General features: G+C 43.0%; 1 protein-coding gene across 3 annotated transcripts in view; it reads left to right on the top strand.

Annotated features, from left to right (window-relative positions):
- SPTBN1 (spectrin beta, non-erythrocytic 1) overlaps nt 1-18,649 on the top strand; it is a 174,499-nt gene that overhangs the window by 105,936 nt on the left and 49,914 nt on the right. For all 3 annotated transcript variants that reach the window (XM_066595713.1, XM_066595715.1, XM_066595714.1), the window contains 6 exons: nt 1,512-1,592; nt 6,998-7,113; nt 9,986-10,098; nt 13,741-13,928; nt 16,137-16,254; nt 17,193-17,351. In XM_066595713.1, the coding sequence (XP_066451810.1) occupies nt 1,512-1,592; nt 6,998-7,113; nt 9,986-10,098; nt 13,741-13,928; nt 16,137-16,254; nt 17,193-17,351 (775 nt within the window). The remainder of the gene's footprint in view (nt 1-1,511; nt 1,593-6,997; nt 7,114-9,985; nt 10,099-13,740; nt 13,929-16,136; nt 16,255-17,192; nt 17,352-18,649) is intronic.

Below are 18,649 nucleotides of genomic sequence, written 5' to 3'. Positions count from 1 at the left end.
CTTATAACCTCAGGGTCTATAGCTAAGCAAGTATTATTTGACCAATTGGAAAACTTTTTCATCAGTTGATGAATGTTTTTACATGTTAGTTTCTGGTCAGGAATTTAGGTCATTTTGCAGTGGAAAGCATAGAATTAGTCTGATATTGTATGTTCACGTAAAGTGTATGGCCATCTGGTTATGTAGCTCTTGGCTGAACACTCGTTTGGCTGACAACTACTATATTCCTCTCGATGCCACCCCTATGCACATTAATGCTCGGGTCAGGTGAGTGTGCATGTGTTCTCAGCGGGGAGAAGGGACATACCTGCTGTCAGATACCTCCGTCAGCTGCGTACCTCCCTAAAGAACAAATACCACCCTTTTGGCACATGCTGGTGGAGGAGAGTTGGGATAGCCGCATGCACAATAGATGGTCAGCTGGTGCTGCCAGAATAGGTGGGCTCGGCTGTCTTTCATCCATGTATGGCCACCTTAAGGCCTGTGTCACACAGGCGTATTTGCACACAAAGATTTTGCAGAAAATGGGTCCCATTGACTTCAATAAGTTTAGTTCAAAGGCGCGTATTTTGCGTCTGCAAAAAAACACGCTATGCACTATTTTCCTGCGCATTTGTGCAAGTAAAGAATACATCTTGAAGTCATTAAACCAATTGCCTGACTCTGAGCATTGGTGCGTGCTTTTCTGCACCAGCAATTTGGCAAAACCTGTGCACACAAAGTACAGGAAACTCTGTTGCGCCCGCAAATACGCAACGACCAATAGTCAAAAAGGCGACGCAAATCCACATGCGGTGTGTTCGCAACTAGTTTAAAATATAAAGACTGATTTAAGACTCTTCTGGTGGACTTACATGTCCTCTGTGCTAGTTTAAAATCCTACTAGTGCTGACAATAAGTGTGCCCATAGTAAGTAATGTATGTCGGCGCTGGCGCTGGACTGGTTGACTATCCTCCAATGGCAGATGTCAGGAAAAGCAGCATCAGGCACCTTATGCTTGAGAAGTGTCTAGCAGCGGCTTACCTTTCTCTTCCCATTGAGAACACAGAACTACTTGGCAGAAAGTGCATATTGGTGGTTGGGAGGAATAGCGGTCAGCCAGCAGCTGTTGTAAATGTATGGGAGGTACCCTTTCAGGAAACCCCATGTCTTTGGGTATGTTCCCATGGTGGAATGTTGCTCCAGATTGTGTTCAAATTCCACTTCAAATCCACATCCCATTACTTTCGGTGGAAATTCCCACCATGATCCATACTGTGCGGATTTTTTTCACATGTGGATTTCAAATTCCTGAATTCTGGTCTGGATCCACCTTGGGCATTCCACATGGGGATTTGTCGTTGAGGAGGGATAAATCCGCATGCAGATCACCCGACCATACATTTGTATATCTGTGGCAGAATCCGCATGTTGATTCCACCCTGTGAACTTACCTTTCAATAGTAGCTTGTCAATATGGCTTTATTTGCTTTGTACACGGTCATTACAGACATCTGTGTTCTTGTTTCAGGTATCCGAATGTAAATATTCACAACTTCACCACCAGCTGGAGAGACGGCATGGCGTTCAATGCACTCATTCATAAACACAGGTGAGTGTCAAGTGTTCAACAGTTCTATAGAGAAGACTAAGGGTGGTTTCACACGGGCGAGAAAATTGCGAGAGTCTGTAAAAAAGCAGATTATGAAACTAATAATTTTTTTCCTATATGTATTGTTTTTACTGATGCGGTGTTGAGAGAACAAAAAATCATGCTCTATCTTTCTGCGACGTACTTTTTTTTTTTTTTGTGTTTTTTTTTTTTTTTAAATCTCCCGTGTTTCCCTATGGAGGCTCCTTTTTATTGCATCACAGTGCAACAAACTTGGATGCAATGCAATTTTAACACTAAAAAGTCTTATTGACTTTTTCAATAAAAAAAATTGTGCAGTTTTTATCACAGGCGGCAGCGATACAACGCGAGATTATTCTAAAAAAACAAAAAAAAAGAATTACTGACGCCCACAAATCGCGGGGAGAAAGACTAAAGCAAATTCTTCTGCCTCCAAAATGAACCAAAATGACAAGATGATTTTTTTTGCTTCCTTAAATCAGTTTGTGTACGTAATAGACACAACGATCAAAAACAATACGTTTATTTGAACTTTTAAAATGTAATAAGGGCAAAACACAAACCTGCGTCGATGTCAAACGTAATGACAGAGTATCAGCTGGGCACAGCAGGTACACATAAAGGTAATTATGGCCACCCTGGTTGTCACAGGTACCCTATGCCAAATAAGAAGGTCCCATCAGGAAATTTTCATAGGTATAGCATAGGCAATTCTTCATATGGGGTATGGGGGTAGCCGTATATAGTACAAGGTAGGTATATAGTCCTAGGATGAGAACCAGGCTGTATCTACACCTTCAATTCTTCATTTGCTCAATTTGTCCAGGATGGGAGGAATCTAGGAGTTCTAGTACAGACTGATTTCATCACTCACATATCTGTTACTTTCTGCCCCTCAGCATACGGATTGTATCATCCAGTTTATTTATTCTTATATCACTCAGATCATTTATTCATTTATTCTTATGTCACTCGGTTCGAGGCGTTTCCCCACTAATATCGTGGTTCATCAGGAACATCTCAACTAACAGTGCATCCAGGATGACAGATTGATCTCTCTTTCAATCCTTGTAAATACCAGTTGTATAGATAGGCTGTCTAGATAGCTCTAGAGATAAGGTGCCTCATAGGAGAACAGTGCTGGCTGATATCAATGCACCAAATGAAGAATTGAAGGTGTAGATACAGCCTGGTTCTCATCTTAGGTCTATATACCTACCTTATACTATATACGACTACCCCTATACACCGTTTGAAGAATTGCATATGCTATACTATACCTATGATCACAATCAAAAATCTTATTTGGCATAGGGTACCTGTCACAATCAGGGTGGCCATAATTACCTTTATGTGTACATGCTGTGCCCAGCTGATACTCTGTCATTACGTTTGACATCGCTGACGCAGGTTTGTGTTTTGCCCTTATTACATTTTAGAAGTTCAAATAAAATTATTGTCTTTGATGTGTCTATTCCATGAAGGGCTTTGGTAACTATAGACTTTGTTTGCCCCTGTGACTTAACTTGTGTATGTGACTTGTAAGTATATCCATGTAGTGTTCTCCTAGACCACGCAAGGGAAACCTGGCACATTGAAAATAGTTCGATCTGCCTGTAAATTGATATATATTTTAGGGAAAAGATTCAGTCGAACTTGTATTTTATTTGTTTAAACCTCTGCTTGTTGTGGGTTAGGAGTCCAGTGGGCGGTCTTGTCAGTGATTGACAGCTATGTCTGTATGCACATGCATAGAAGGGCTGTCAATCACTAATAGTGCCACCCACTGGACTACTAACCCAGAATGCACACAGGTTTAGATGAGTAAAATACAACTTCTACTGAATCTTTAACCCATAAAACTATATATCAGCCTGCTCAGCTCCTCCTGCTCTATAACATCATGCCTCTTGGTTGGACTGCACTTTCAATGTGACTGGTTCCCTTTAAATTTATATGATATTACTTGGTCACAAATAATATGCAGTCTCCAGAGGATCTTCGAAGTGAGTTCACTTGGCTTAACGTCTATCAACATTCAGAGACGGAAATTCTAAATAGGCTACGAGTTATGCGCACTGTGCCTGATCTTCCTCATCTGAACGTATTCTGCACAGGCTATTACTGCAGTCTACCCAGCAGACCTGCGTGTGACGGTCATATGGCTCATTTACGCTTGGTTTCTAACGTTTACCATGGAGTAATTATTAGTAGTGTTGTGCATGCACTTTGTGAGATATGACGGTGCTCTTTTTGCCTTTTTTTAATTTGCTAAACCATTTTTATAGTCAACTTGATTGTAAAATATAGTTATTGTTTTTAAAACTCTTCGGATATGTCTGTTTTAATAGGTTGTTGTATCCACCATGAAATGCCAATAATGAGGCATTATTTCATACATTCTGATCACATTATCCCTTTTGAAAATCTATAATAAGTTGACTGGTCTTTTTTAACCCCTTGGTGACCACCCTATCGTGTTTTTACGTCCCGCGATCTCTCTCTATACAACGCGGGTGTCAGCTGTTTCTTACAGCTGACACCCGAGGGCAACAGCCCGACAAGCCACAGGGCCGATCAGAGCTGTTAACCCCATTAAATGCCGCTGTCAACTCTGACAGCATTTAAATCCCCCGAATGATGTTTGGGGGGTCCCGTACGGCCCCCCCCCTGCAATGAGATCGGGAGAGCTGTGTGGGTGTCATGGCAGTAGGGGTCTTACTGTAAGGCCCCTGGACTGTCATGGCAGAATACCTATCAAGCCATCCCTGTGGGGTGGCTTGATAGACTGCCTGTCAGAATGCAGTATGATGTAATGCATTAGCAATACATCATACTGCAGGAGCGATCAAAGCATCATTAGTTATGGTCCCACCTGGGGACTAAAAGAAAATGTAAAAATAAGAACAATAAAGTTGTTTTAATTTATTTTTTTAAAAGTTTTATATTTTTTTAAAAAAACAACCCTTTTGCCGTATTTACAATTAAAAAATCTAAATAATAAAACAAAAATACATATTGGGTATTGCTGCATCTGTAAAAGTCCAATCTATCAAAGTAGTGCATTATTTACCCTGCACGGTGAACGTCGTCCAAAAAAATAAAGAACGCAAGAATTGCTTTTTTTTTTTTTTTTTTTTTTGGTCCCCATGTTGCCAAAAAAAGTAAACAAAAAGCGATCAAAAAATCGTATGTGTTCCAAAAATGGAACCAACGAAAAGTACAGGATGTACCGCACAAAATGAGCCTTGGCACACCCTTGTCGACAGAAAAATAAAGTTATTGTTCGCAGAAGAAGATGGAGACGGGAAATAATTTTTAAAAATTAAATATTTTTAAAATATTAAGTAGTACAGCAAAAAAAAAAAAACTATATAAGTTTGGTATTGTAGTTATCGTACTGACCCATAGAATAAAGTTATCATGTCATTTTTGTTGCCGTTTGTGCGCCGTAGAAACAAGACGCACCGAAAGATGGCGGAATGTCTTTTGTTTTCGATTTCTCTCCACTTACAATTTTTTAAAAGTTTTTCAGTATGTTATATGGTAGATTAAATGGTACCTTTTTGAAAAATACAACCCAAATCCCGCAAAAAACAAGCCCTCATACGGCTACGTTGATGGATAGATAAAGGAGTTATGTTTTTTTTTAAAAAGGGGGTAGGAAATAACGAAAATAAGAAAAAAGCAAAAAAGTATCACTAAGGGGTTAAAGGGGCTGTTCCACTATAATTTTTTTGTTTTAAGAGCTAGCAATGACATGAGATAAGAGTTACTACTCCCCTATCTTCAGCTTCCTGGAAAACAGCTGAGCGGCTCCGATCCTGGTGTGTACGACAGAAGTTAGGTGACAACTACAGCTACTCAGAGGCCGCACCATCACTGGATGAAACTCCTGGCATCATGATGCCCAGGATGTGAGGACTGATGCCAGTAGAGCGGTTGGTGATGCTGCGGCCTCTGATTTGCTGCAGCTGTCACCTGACTTCTGCCCAACGTACATACTGGGATCTGAGCCGCTCAGCTGTTTTGCAGGAAGCTGAAGAGAGGGGGGTATTGCCTTTTTTTTATGCCATGCCCAGCTGTTAATTTTCTCATGTGCCCGAGCGAACACACTGGTGATGTCATCACCAGCACTAACCGCTCGTCACTGCAAGCCTTGGCAGCAAAAGGTGAAGACAAATTGTCCATATAGGACTATCCCTTACCTACATAAACTTTGATGAAGTGCTACACTAAGCTAATGGAGAAATCTAATATTAGAGGGCCGAGCAGAAACAAATAATGCGAAGAACGTTATTGGCTTTGTTTACTCGGACAACAGACATTTGGGAAGGGTAGCAGATTGCACGCCTTCTTTCAGTGGAATCCGCGCAAAAATGGAGCATGCTGCAATTTTGCCTACGCTTGCGGAAACTGCAATAGGTGTCTGCATGTGTGCGGGAAGAATAGATTTCCCATAGCATGCTATGGGCGGTATTTGCTGTGCCCGCCGCAGATTCCGCAGTGAATATCTGCCCATGAGCAGGATGCCTTTGGGAGGAAGGATGGGAATTATTGCAAAACAAGTGATTCCCATTTGTAGGATAGTTAGTAGTAATTATAACTGGAGCAGGGAAGGGCCGAGTTCATAAGTGCAGGAAGCTGGGAGATCTGCGCTATACACTGCTACCAAAAACAGGAATTTTCCTCATTGGTTCCTCCAGTCAGTATATTTGTAGGCAGGCCAGGGTTAAAGGCTTTTAGAAACAGATGTTCATTATGTGCCAGGAAATATCCGTTATCCCCACTTTGTAGCATGCTCTTGATTCTCGGGTTCTATCTCCAGTACTACGTCATTTTGCCACCGTGGTCTTTATCATTTAAGCCACTTGTTGAAAGCTCAATGCAAACATTCTAGATTGGGAACCAATTTTTCAGGAAGTCTGTTAGTAATGAAATTTGGCCTTTTCCTCTTTTTACATTTTTGTTTTTAAATTGACGGGGGGGGGGGGGAGGGGGGGATGCTGTATTACCTGCAGTTGTTGCTCTCCGCTGTCCATCTAATTTGTCGACTCGTGGTCCCATTTTTGGTTTTCCAAGATGGCCGATGTAATCTGCAGACCACCTAATCTCTACAGTGCACAGTGTGCATTGGATAGGATAAAAAATTTCTTAGACCATCTTGGACGGCTAAAAACGGGGCCTGGAATCGGCTGATCGCAGGAGCAGATATTGTCATTGGTTCTTATCCAATCAGTATGAATTTGGGGAATAACTCAATGGAAACAGGGATAGTATGCAAATTCTAAGTAACTGGTATCCTGGTTAGATTTTCTTTTAATCATCTTTCAGTATATTATGCTATGACTGGTCTTCACTTACATGGTCTGTTCCCCACATAGGCCGGATCTTATTGATTTTGACAAGTTGAAGAAGTCAAACGCACACTACAACCTTCAGAATGCCTTCAACCTTGCTGAGCAGCATCTTGGGCTCACAAAGCTTCTGGACCCCGAAGGTGAGTGCAATAATGAATACAGAAATCTCCCTAAACTATGGCATCTACCGTGGTGTCCCAAAAATAAGCACTACCCTGATAATGAGCCCTAACTGCTTTTCGGGGGAGGCTTGAAAAATAGCTAAACTACATGGAAAAAAAATCATCAATACTCACCCGGCCTGCGGCGTCTGAGTCCCTCACACTGGTCTCCGGCGCTGCGGCAGACTGCTGTGTCCATTGCGCTGACATATCACAGTCTTTCTGGTGACGGGGCTTTGCATACCTCGCCTCCAGCAAGCGAATGCTGTGATTGGATTGAGCACCAGCCAATGACATCACTGAATAGCTGTGACTGGTTTATCGAGCGCCGGATCTGAATGGCTGAGCAGTGGCGCTCGTGATCCAATCACAGCACTCGCTTGCTGTAGGCGGGGTATTCAAAGCCCCGTCACCAGAAAGAGAATATGTCAGCACAGAAGACACAGCAGCCTGCCGCAGTGCCAGAGACCAGAGCAAGGGACTTAGACGCCGCGGGCCAGGTGAGTATAAGCTCGCCCCCTAAGAAAAAAGACACTGTGCCTCTTTTGAGGCAAAAATTAATATAAGACCGTGTCTTATTTTGGGAGAAACACAGTATATGCCCTATCAGTGGGAGTTCCCATCAGTGAGTGCAATTCTGTCAGCTAGTTGGCACTAAATGATCAATCCTTTTTTTCTTGTAGGATGTAGTTATGGAGGCAGTTGGTGATCCCTCTCAGATAAAAAATTGAGAAACATTTCAAATAGTCTTGCCTGAAAAAGTTCTGCAGTTTCATGTTTGTAACTTGTATGCAGACCTATGGTTACAGGACACAAAAGCAAACCCTGCCTGAAGTGCTCCATCCTCCCTCACCCTTTTTGATAACCTACGTACAGATAGTAGGAGATGGGACAAACCTAAATGTAAAGGCCCGTTTACACTGGACAAGTGTTGGGCAAACGATGTCCGACACTCATCCCTGTGACTCCACGCTCCCGTACTCCTGCACGTGAGCTACAGTAGCACAGCTGGCTCGCACACAGAGCGGCCAGCAGGTGGCCGGGGCAGTGCAGGAGATTTCTCTCGCTCCCCTGCCCCCCTCCATTGAGATACACAGCGGACGTTCAGCCCGACACTCGTCCATGTAAATGTGCCCTAAGGGTCTATTGACACAGGCCAAATTTTCAGCCTGTTGTAATGAGTGCTGATTGAACAATTGTAATTCATATATGCTTGGCCAATAGCCAGTTGTGCCTGATATTTTCAGGTACAACTTGCATCGCACAACACATGGACGCTCCTTCCATGTGCTGGACACCACATATTACATTATCTATTCTCATGCGAGACTCAATCAATGTTTTTTTCAAACTTGGATCATCGGTCTAAGCAAAAAATTGCTTGTGTACATGAATGGGTTCTGTTCCCGTGCAGTTGGATTGAACGCGCATGATGATATTGCGCGTTCAAATAAGCCCTCAGGGAAGATATATAGCCGATCAGTCAGCATTTGTATGCTTGCTAAAAAATCAGCAATTTAAAATGGTTACATAAATACCCTGACCGAGTAGATTGTAAGGTGCAGTCGAGCCAAAATTGAACTGAAAGGAGTTTTCTATTGAAATGCTATTGATGACCCCGGCCGATCAACTGCTGATGACCTATCCTGATAAGTCATCAATAGTATTCCACTGGCAAACCCCTTGAAAGACTTGTGTAATAAAAAATGTTTATTTTCTTGATTAAAGAAACACTCTGGTGAAAACATTTTTTTTCCATGCTTGACAACTTACCGGATTGCCTGTTACACTCTGGAGGTCTCCTCTGTGTATTACAGACACTTTTCTGTAGTACAATCCCTTGTCTGATGTTTATCAGGCACCATCTTGAGGCTGAGATAATTTTACTTTCAGTTTCACATTTGTCCCATGATGCATCTGTTGATATACCATTTTGCCTGCTCGTGGGGACAGTTTAATTATCATTACCTTCTGTATTCACCTATATCGGCTACAGACTATAAGTATACAGACAGGAGGATGAGCTGTGATCTCCTCTATTATAACTGTGTGACAGGAGCTGTGTGATCATCAGTAACTGTGATAAGAATGCCTGTGTCCCCCTGCAGTCAGTTTCTGTGCGAGATCCACGTAACAGCATTACACAAACTGAGAATCTGACTAGAAAATGAAGCCAAGCACATCTGAGCTGGTTAGAACTGAGATTGCATGACCATATAAGGAAGAGAGGCCAAGAAAGAAATAACTAGGGCCCAATGCACACGGCTGGATTTGCATTGCCGAATACCTGCCATAGCATCCTATGTAAATCGTGTTTCCATGCCCACGTGGGTGGAAAATCGCAGCATGCTGTATTTTGAGCCGGCTCCCATTGAAGTCAATGAAAGCTGTCCATCCCACGGCCCTTCTGCAATCATTGTGGAAAGGCCGCAGGATCCGTGTCATTGCTTAGCGACGGTGCGGTCACATCTGTACTGTGCATGTGCGCCGGCCATAGAAATTTTAAAGATTTTTAAAATCTCTTCCACACACCGTAGAAAAATCCACACTAAATCAGTGCAGAAATTGACTGCCGAATGTCAATTCTAGCAGCGGGTTTGCAGTTCCGATTCCACCTCGTCAAACGATGGGGTGAATTCTGCACCAAATTGCTGTGCAGTTTTGCTGTGGACTGTCCGCTGCAGGCACTCCGCATCAAGCTCCTTCCCATGTGAACATGGCCTGAAAGAAGCGCATGTTTGCATTATAAGGGATGAGATTTTTATGAAATCTGCACCATGTAATCCTGTGTAACACAAAGCCTCTGGTCAATGATAATCAAAATAAAATGGTTATTTACCATCTATTTCAGATATCAGTGTGGATCACCCTGATGAAAAGTCAATCATCACCTATGTCGTCACATACTATCATTACTTCTCAAAAATGAAGGCTCTAGCCGTGGAAGGAAAACGTATCGGAAAGGTAAGTTTAAACGAATGTTGAGGTGTGATGTGCGCTCCTACCATAGTCACTGTCAGGATTTGTTCATACAGTGGTTGGAGACTCGTTGGTTTAGGTTGACAGTTTAAAGAGGACCCGCCACTGTTTTGTTCTACAGGAAGGAAACAGCAGATCCTCACATTAACGTTCGGTCTATGGGCAGTTTGTGTAATGGTGTCCTCCTCCAAAATCATAAGCAAGTTAGTCGGACAAGGAAATCCTTAGGGTCCTTTCCTGCCACTTAATGAGATCACTGCTCGCTTGTCTGGCCTTCATACGGGCTGATTGGAAATGTATGGGTGGACAAACTATTGTGTGATTCTTCGTCTCCCATGGTGTTTCGTTGCTGTTATCAGCACATCCTCCTTTACATGGGGAGGTGTGCCACCAGCAACTGTGATTTTTAGTGCTGCATGAAAGATGTGATAACCTGAAGAACAAGGGTTTCCTTTTTTCTTGGGCGATCGGATGCACCTTCATACGGCCCGGTCAGGTGAACAAACATTCCTATGTCTGATCATGGGGCCTTATGAAAGTCTCTTAACTCTTAGAATTGTTGTAAGGGGCTGCATAACACCCCATCCATAACACCTCCTCTTTCATTTTCCCCTAAGTAGAATTATTGGTGTAGCATGTATGAGACCATATTCCTCCATCTACACAGACTTGATGTGTAGTGATATTAATTTCTGCCCCACACTTGAATTGCCTGGTGTGTAATTATTTTTATTTGTTCTAGACTTCATATATATGTGTTCTTAAAGGGGTATTCCGGAGATGGAAGGTTTCTTTGCCGATTTTCTTCCATCCAGAGGATAGGATAAAACTGATCGTGAAGGTCCGACTGCTGAGACCCCCCACTGATCCCGAGGATGAGGGACCTGTCTCCCCTCCTCCTCCTCACTGTGGGGTTGCTTCTCTCAATGGCTGATTGAGCGGAGCAGTGACCACGCATACACATTATTTTCATGGCGACTGCCGTAAATTGTGGAGTACCAAGCTCTCGGCTCTTTCCATCGGGCCCATTGTAATGAATTGAGCGGTGACCGCACGTGCGCAGCCAGTGTTCTGTTCAATCTGATGTCGCTATGGGTCGGAGAAGCAAGCCTGCAGTGAGGCATGAGAACACAGGTATCGTATTCTTAATACCGGTGGGTGTCCCAGCAGTTGGACCCCCACTGATGGATCAGTTTTCGCTTGTCCAGTGGATGGGTGAAAACTTGGAAAAAAACATTAGGGATACACAAACTGTCTTAATACTCAAGGCCAAAGTGTTAAAGTCTCATTGTTCCCAGTTGTAAACTTCCTACTGGTATTACGAAGTTAGTTGTAATTGATGCCAGCTCTGTGTGGTGTTTTTTTTCCTGCTCTGTATGCCAAACTAGAAATACCAGTTTCATTTTCTTCTCGAAGATTTTTAAAGCTACCCTCCAGTTTCGAGAAATTCTGTTTCAGGAGGAGAGGTGTTACTTGCGGGTCCTGTTTTTAGTCGTCAAAATGGCCAACACAATCTTGAGACTACCTACTCCCCACAGTGCATCATTACTAAGGCCCATTCAGACGTACAGATTATCGTTGAAAATACAGCCAGCATAAAGATCGCCGGCTCGCTCACTTCTCATTATGTTTAAGCGCTCTCCTCTCAGTATTTCGCTTAGGAATGTCAAGCGCTGAACGAGACATGAACAATTCTCAGCGATGATCTGCCTGTCTAAATCTCCTGCACAAGAGCAAACAAGTTAGTGGTGACGTGACTCACTTGTGCGCTCAAACAAGAATCGGCCACAGTTTGGCCTTTGATTGGCCACCGTTAAGTGTGGGATCAGCATTAGCCAATCAGAGCAAAGCACAATGTGCATTGGGTAGTTATAAAATTGCTGCAGCCATCTTGTATGGCCAAATATAAGGCCCAAAACTATAGAGAATCGAACTTGAATCAAAGGAGAAGAGCTGCAGGTAGTGTACCCCGTACTCCTCCTCTGCCGGGATAGAATTTTGTCCGGATACCAAAGGTTTGCTTTAAGACAAAATTGGTTATATGTAAAATTCTTATACGATGTGTAAAAAGTTTCTTATTATTCAATTTCTTTGGTGTCTCGGTATGCAAGGATCCGGCAACATTTGATGAATGGCAGTGCTTTAAGTTGTCTGGCACTGTAGTTTTTTTATTATATGTGCTTGTAGTAATAATAGTTTTATATAGCACCAACATATCCCGCAGCGCTTTACAGATCAGAGAGAACTTTTACAGCCAAACTCAGACATTACATACCCTACTAAACAATTTGAACAGTAGGAGTGAGGATCCTGTTCACAAGAGCTTACAATCTAAGGGGAAATGGATGAGATACTAGAGGTACAAATACCTCTTGTCTCACCTCTTTCCTCACTGATTCTAAGATCTTAGAAAATGTACATTTGCGCTAAGAGGATACTATGATCAGATTCTGGAGTGTAAAAATGGATAAATGAGAAGTTTGCTTTAGGGATATGATTGTCTTCCTAAAGAGATGTGTTTTGGTTCAAAAAGATTTTATTAAACTTTTTCCAACATACAGTTAATACAACAGAAATAAAGGAAATTGCGGGGGGTGGGGAAGGGGGTATAGGACAAGGGTAATCGTGAGTATTACTCAAAATTATAATTTCTGCAGTAAGCAGTATATAGGACAGGGCAACACGAACTTTACATGGAACACCACAGCCAGTCAAAACCACAGTCTCACAGGGGAATGTGCTCACCCCTCGGGGATCGTCAAGCGGCACCAGACTCCATCAGCATAACCCTTGCTGTATCAAACAGGAGCGTCTCTCTGTGCTGGGATGGGCTAAACCCAGCCCAGGCCTCCATCTGGACTTTTGTAGGCTGGACCCACTGGCTGTAGCTACCCAACCACCCCCTCCCTTCGCTAGCGAGGCGCCCCCCAACAATGGGTTTAAAGTTGGGGTCTAGACAGATAAACATGTAGACACCATCAGACAGACAAAAAGACCAGGAAGGGCCACACCCAGGGTAAGACAGGAGAGGGAGAGTTAGGCGAGGAGGAAACTGAGCCCCATGTCTGGGCCTTCTCTTCTTCGGGGTTTATCCCCCGCTTCCTCTATCTCAGGGGGTGCCTGACCCTAGCCACTGTCGAAGCCAGTCTCTAAAGAGATGTGTTTTTAGGGCATGCCTAAAAAATTGTGGGTATTGGTGATTAACCCGATTGTCCTGGGGTAGCGCATTCCAGGTAATGCAGCTTGGGAAGAGTCTTATGGACGGGAGTGGGGGGCCTTAGACTTGGTGTAAAGTCATTAGCAGACCGGAGAGCATGGGTAGGGTGGTAGACTGAGATGATGGAATCCATGTAACTCTCCAGTAGAGAGATCTCAAGCTTTCTGAAGCAATATTAGTGGCAGGATTGATGAGTTTTACAGATTGTTTACATTCCGTAGGTCTGCTCAGTCTCATGTTGTAAGTTGGGCCTTTCAGCACGCCTCAGGTTATTGGCCTTGAGTTGTCTCACAAATTACTACATGTCGGCAGAATTTTACGGAATAAATTCTTATGGCTGCTATAGGTTAATAGTAGCTTGGAGTTTGGGAAAAAGTTTTGCTGAGTAACGATTTTCTATGTATTTACAGGTGCTAGATAATGCAATTGAAACAGATAAGATGATTAATAAATATGAATCCCTGGCTTCTGACCTCCTTGAATGGATTGAACAAACCATAATCATCCTGAACAACCGGAAATTTGCCAACTCGCTGGTCGGTGTGCAGCAGCAACTTCAAGCTTTCAACACCTACCGTACAGTAGAAAAACCACCAAAGTAAGAAAACAAGAATGTCTTGTAAATACTGGTGCATATTCACTATTGGAAATACGCCTGCTTTCGGATGCAGATTTCGTCAGTAACTGCCTTGCATGGTTTGCATCACCTCGATCATTTGTTTTTAGACACTTTTTTTTGAGTGCTCTTTACAACTTGCCCAAAGGAGCGTTGTGGCTTAAATGTCCATGTGTGGCAAAACTTGTGCCAGATTTTGGCATAAACTAAGCCAAATAATAGGTAGTATAATGTTGGATTGGACAGTCTAAAGATTCAGTAAATTTCTTCTTTAGCCTGAGCAATTATGCGCATTTTAATACTGTCAATAAGCTGTTTGCACGGTCTAATTATTAGGGAATCTTCACATGGTGGATTCTTACTGTGGAATTTGTCATGAACCCATACCGATCCTGCATCAAATTTCGCCGCGAATCTGCAGCCCACTTAATTTAATGGGAATCTGGGCTGTGAAAAAAAATGACATGTCGCTACTTGACTTGGAATCCATTTTGGGAATTCCACACACGGATTTGCGCATTGTAGAGGGCTAAATTGATGTCCTGATCCACAGCCTACATCCGTATAGCCACGACAGGAATCCTTTGTACAATCTTTTTAGCTTTTAGAGCTGGAATCCACTTAGAAAAATCCTCTTAGACGGTATCAGTAAATTTGCCCCAGGGTATCTTTAAATTAGTGTAAAGAAGAGTCTGTTAAGATTTTTTGTCCAGGCTGTCAGGCAAATCATTCCCAAGTTATGGGAATCCAGTTTACCCCCCATGTAGAATCCAATGGGTAGAAGCAGTCAATACTCCTGTGCGGTACGAAGAGATGAGAGCAGTTGAGGATATGGATATTGATGGGTTCTACATGCTGTGACAGCCTTGGTTAAGTCCCATTTACACACAACGATTACCACTCAAAATTTGTTCAAATGATGGCGTATGAGCTACACCCTACCCCTCCCACTCCATTGGTTTGGTGGCTACTCCCCTCCGGTCTATCTCCAGACTATCTACATCAAGGGATTAGCTCAACTTCTCTCTTTCAATTAAAACCAACATAAGTAGGTGCATTTAGGAGCTATGGCACCCCTTCCTTAATATTAGCTGGGTTAAACATATCCAGAAGTGTATGCAGTATTTGTGCATGGGTCCTGCTAACAGGCAAGAGGAGCACAGAGTGCCTCTAGATATGTGTCCCCAGCAAAAACTGAGGAAGGGGTGCCATAGCTCCTAAACGCGTCTACTTATGCTAGTTTCGATGAAACCGAGGAGTTGAGCTAATCCCCTGAGGTCTTGTGCTTCTCTAAGATATACACCTATACCCAGTTTTTACTTTTGATGGACAGAACTATGGAATTTGAAATCTCCTCTCCATATAAGATATTTACAACTGCCTTTCAATGTTAAATTCTCTGTCTTAGGTCTCGTGCCCACGGCCGTGATGGACTCCGTCAGCGAAATATCACAGCGGAGACTGTCACTGCACCCCGCCTCCCCGGAAGTCTGCAGCGTGAAATAAACTGCGTCATGCTCTATTTGCCACGGGCATACGTGCGTCCGGCTTCCGTTGTAGTCAGTGGAAGCCGGCCATCACACTATACTTCCGCTGTAGCACTGCGGAAGTATTGTGTAAATACGCATCCCCACCCACCGCCTCATTCTGCACTGCCGAAGCGTCACACGCTGTACTGCACATGCGCGCCGGCCTGCCAGGCAGGACGCGTACAGCAGATCTGGAGTGGGGAGTATGTGGTTTTGGGGGCTGCCGTGGTGGACTCCGCTGCGATATTTCCCTGGCGGAGTCTGTCACGGCCTTGGGCATGAGGCCTTATTGAATTCAGGTAAGTCATCCCATGAAGAGTTAACCACCAACAGGGGCACTTAGTGAGAAATCGCTCCGTTGGCTGAGTTGTTTGGTTTTTAGCTCACCTAAAAAAACAAGTAACAATCGTCCCGTAGAAAACAGGCAGGTTTCATCTAGGAACGACTGCCTGTTTGCAGTGCATGGAGGCGGGCGGGTGGAAGAGATAACCGGCCCGCTCCACCTCCATTCTCTGAACAACTATCGCTCCTGTTTGAAAGCACAAAAGTACCTTAAAGAGATTAACCATTATAGATAATAAAAGGTGGAGATTCAGGTAAGGAGCCTAGATGGTAAACCAGTTGCATATTTTTCTAACTTTTTTTCTCCATGTTTGTATAGATTTACAGAGAAAGGCAACTTGGAAGTTCTACTCTTCACCATTCAGAGTAAGATGAGGGCTAACAACCAGAAAGTGTACATGCCAAGAGAGGGCAAGCTCATCTCTGATATTAACAAGGTGAGTATGGTAATGGTGATAATCAGTAGACCTCCTTAGACATGATTATAGTCATTTTATTTATGAAATTGTCTAGTCTCAGAAAAATCATTAAAATGTGAGCCGTGAAAATAAGGCCATATGCAGATGGCCGTATGCGGGTTGCACCTGAGATTCTTGGGAGCAACTCGCTCCAAACGTCCATGATTGTATGACTATATAGTGTCTAAACTGCTTTGGCCCCACATATTGCGATTTCTTTCACATGGACCATTAGTTCGTGTGAAACATTGCTCGTCTGGACAGCCTCATAGGTTATAATGGGTTTATGTGCTGTCTATGAAATACACAAACAGCACATAAATAGGAAATACGCCCATGTGAATGGGCCATTTGTGACAAAATAGGTGAATGTGTTGGCCATAGCAGTTGATCAGGTGACCTCTTATTTTCCAACATGAAGTGACTTATGTTTCACTTTCAAGTTTTCTTCATAGTTTAGGAACCTATAGAGAACCTTATCATGGGAGTTAGGAGACATTATGTCTCATAAAATGATAACTTCAGGCCTCGTTCCTGTTGCTTAAGCTGCTTGTACTTTTTTATGTTTTTCAACATTTAAAATGGAGCACCATTTTGGATTCACGGGGAGTGTGGGTGTTGGAGAGCTGGACCTCTTGTCCGTTGGCTTCTCAGGTTAGGGCTCATATATATTTCAGCCCCGCACTTACTACAGAGCCTTCTGCTACTTCATTACTTGATATACTAAATGGCACTCAGAAGATTTGCATCCCTAAATCTTGGTCATGTCACTTCTGTGCCGAGTTTGAGAGAATAGTCCTCTGTTCCTCAGAATTGGCACATACTCCGGCCTAGACAAGCGTTCTTTTGGAGTTCACGCACTGAAGATAAGGTTCCTGATCTCTAAGTAAAAAGATCTTTTTATTCAATTTGCCTAGGCCTGGGAAAGACTGGAAAAAGCTGAGCACGAGAGAGAACTGGCACTGCGAAATGAGCTCATCCGACAGGAGAAACTGGAACAACTCGCACGAAGATTCGACCGCAAGGCAGCTATGAGAGAGACCTGGTTGAGTGAAAACCAGCGCTTGGTGTCTCAGGTATGAGTTATACAAGGCCTGTAAGGGTTCTTTCAGATGCGCGTCAGAGGTCGGAGTCACTGATTTACACTAAATAGGATGAAATGGCACAGCATTCAACGCCATTTCATCCTGTCAAATCCAGCAGAATGCCGGACAGAAACTGAATGGGCCCCATTGTAGTCAATGAGGTCCATTGGGCACCATTTGCTTCCATCTTTTTGCTTCTCGAACAGAGCAGTAAAACTAACGCCTAGCGCTAATGTGAATGAGCCATAACAAAGTTTGGAGTAGGATATATTACTACTGTTTGTTGTATTACTCATAATGAAATATAGACTCTTTGGCAGTAATAGACTGAGGTTAGTCTACTTAGTAGCTGTTGAATTATACATCCCATATAGTTTATCAACTGCACACCTAATTGCCAGGGTCTGGATGCCGAGGCCTCCTTGATCATCTCGTAGATTTGCTGCCGCCATGTCTATTTTTCATTTGCAGCAGTTTCCAATCAATTCAGTGGATTATGCCAAATCTTCGAGAGCGTGAGCTACTTTTTTTTATCTTCTGAACCGACTGTTTGGCGTCCACTAACTTCTATACACCTTAAAGTAGTCTTTCATTGTATGTCCACAGTGTAGGCCTCTCTGATAGACGTGGGACTGACATTAATCTCAAGATTTAGCCTTTCCAGCCTGGTTTATGCAGTGGCCTGGGGGTGGTGAAGAGTACAGAAACAGCCGGTTTCTGTAATGCCCATGGAAGTTATGGAAACAATATAGCACAGCAAACTATGTGGTTTCCGTAACTTGGGGGCTTCGTAAACCCTGTAGGTCGCTGTGCTATATTGTTTCCGTAACTCCCAATCACATCTTTGGGCGTTAAGGAAATGGCGTAAGACTACCCGCTCGCCAGTTTCCATACTTCTGGCCACTGCACAGAGAAAGGAATTCCATCATGGCTGAGATGGGAAATGTCCCTTTAACAGGACCTAAGTGCAGGGGTTGTCCCTTTTTAAGCTTTAAAAAACGTAAATAAATGTAATTTACATTAGGCTAAATTGAACATTTCCGGTTATTGCAGCCAATTAGTTTTTTATATAATTTTTCTTAAGCGTTTCAAATAAAAGCCATTATGAAAGTATGTCTTATCACGTCTTGGTCCACTACGCTCAGGACTCCTGCCTAGTTCATCTGTGTAAACTGAATATTGTTCCAAAATTTCTGATCTTTTTCTACTCGCTCCAAAAATATAAACACACTAGAAAAGGGGACGTAATCAAACTACTAAATATACATTTATTATTGGATTTACCTTGG

The sequence above is a fragment of the Eleutherodactylus coqui genome, chromosome 3 (assembly GCF_035609145.1).
Source record: "Eleutherodactylus coqui strain aEleCoq1 chromosome 3, aEleCoq1.hap1, whole genome shotgun sequence".
Taxonomy (NCBI): Eukaryota; Metazoa; Chordata; class Amphibia; order Anura; family Eleutherodactylidae; genus Eleutherodactylus; species Eleutherodactylus coqui.
This window is presented reverse-complemented; position numbering and strand designations above follow the sequence as displayed.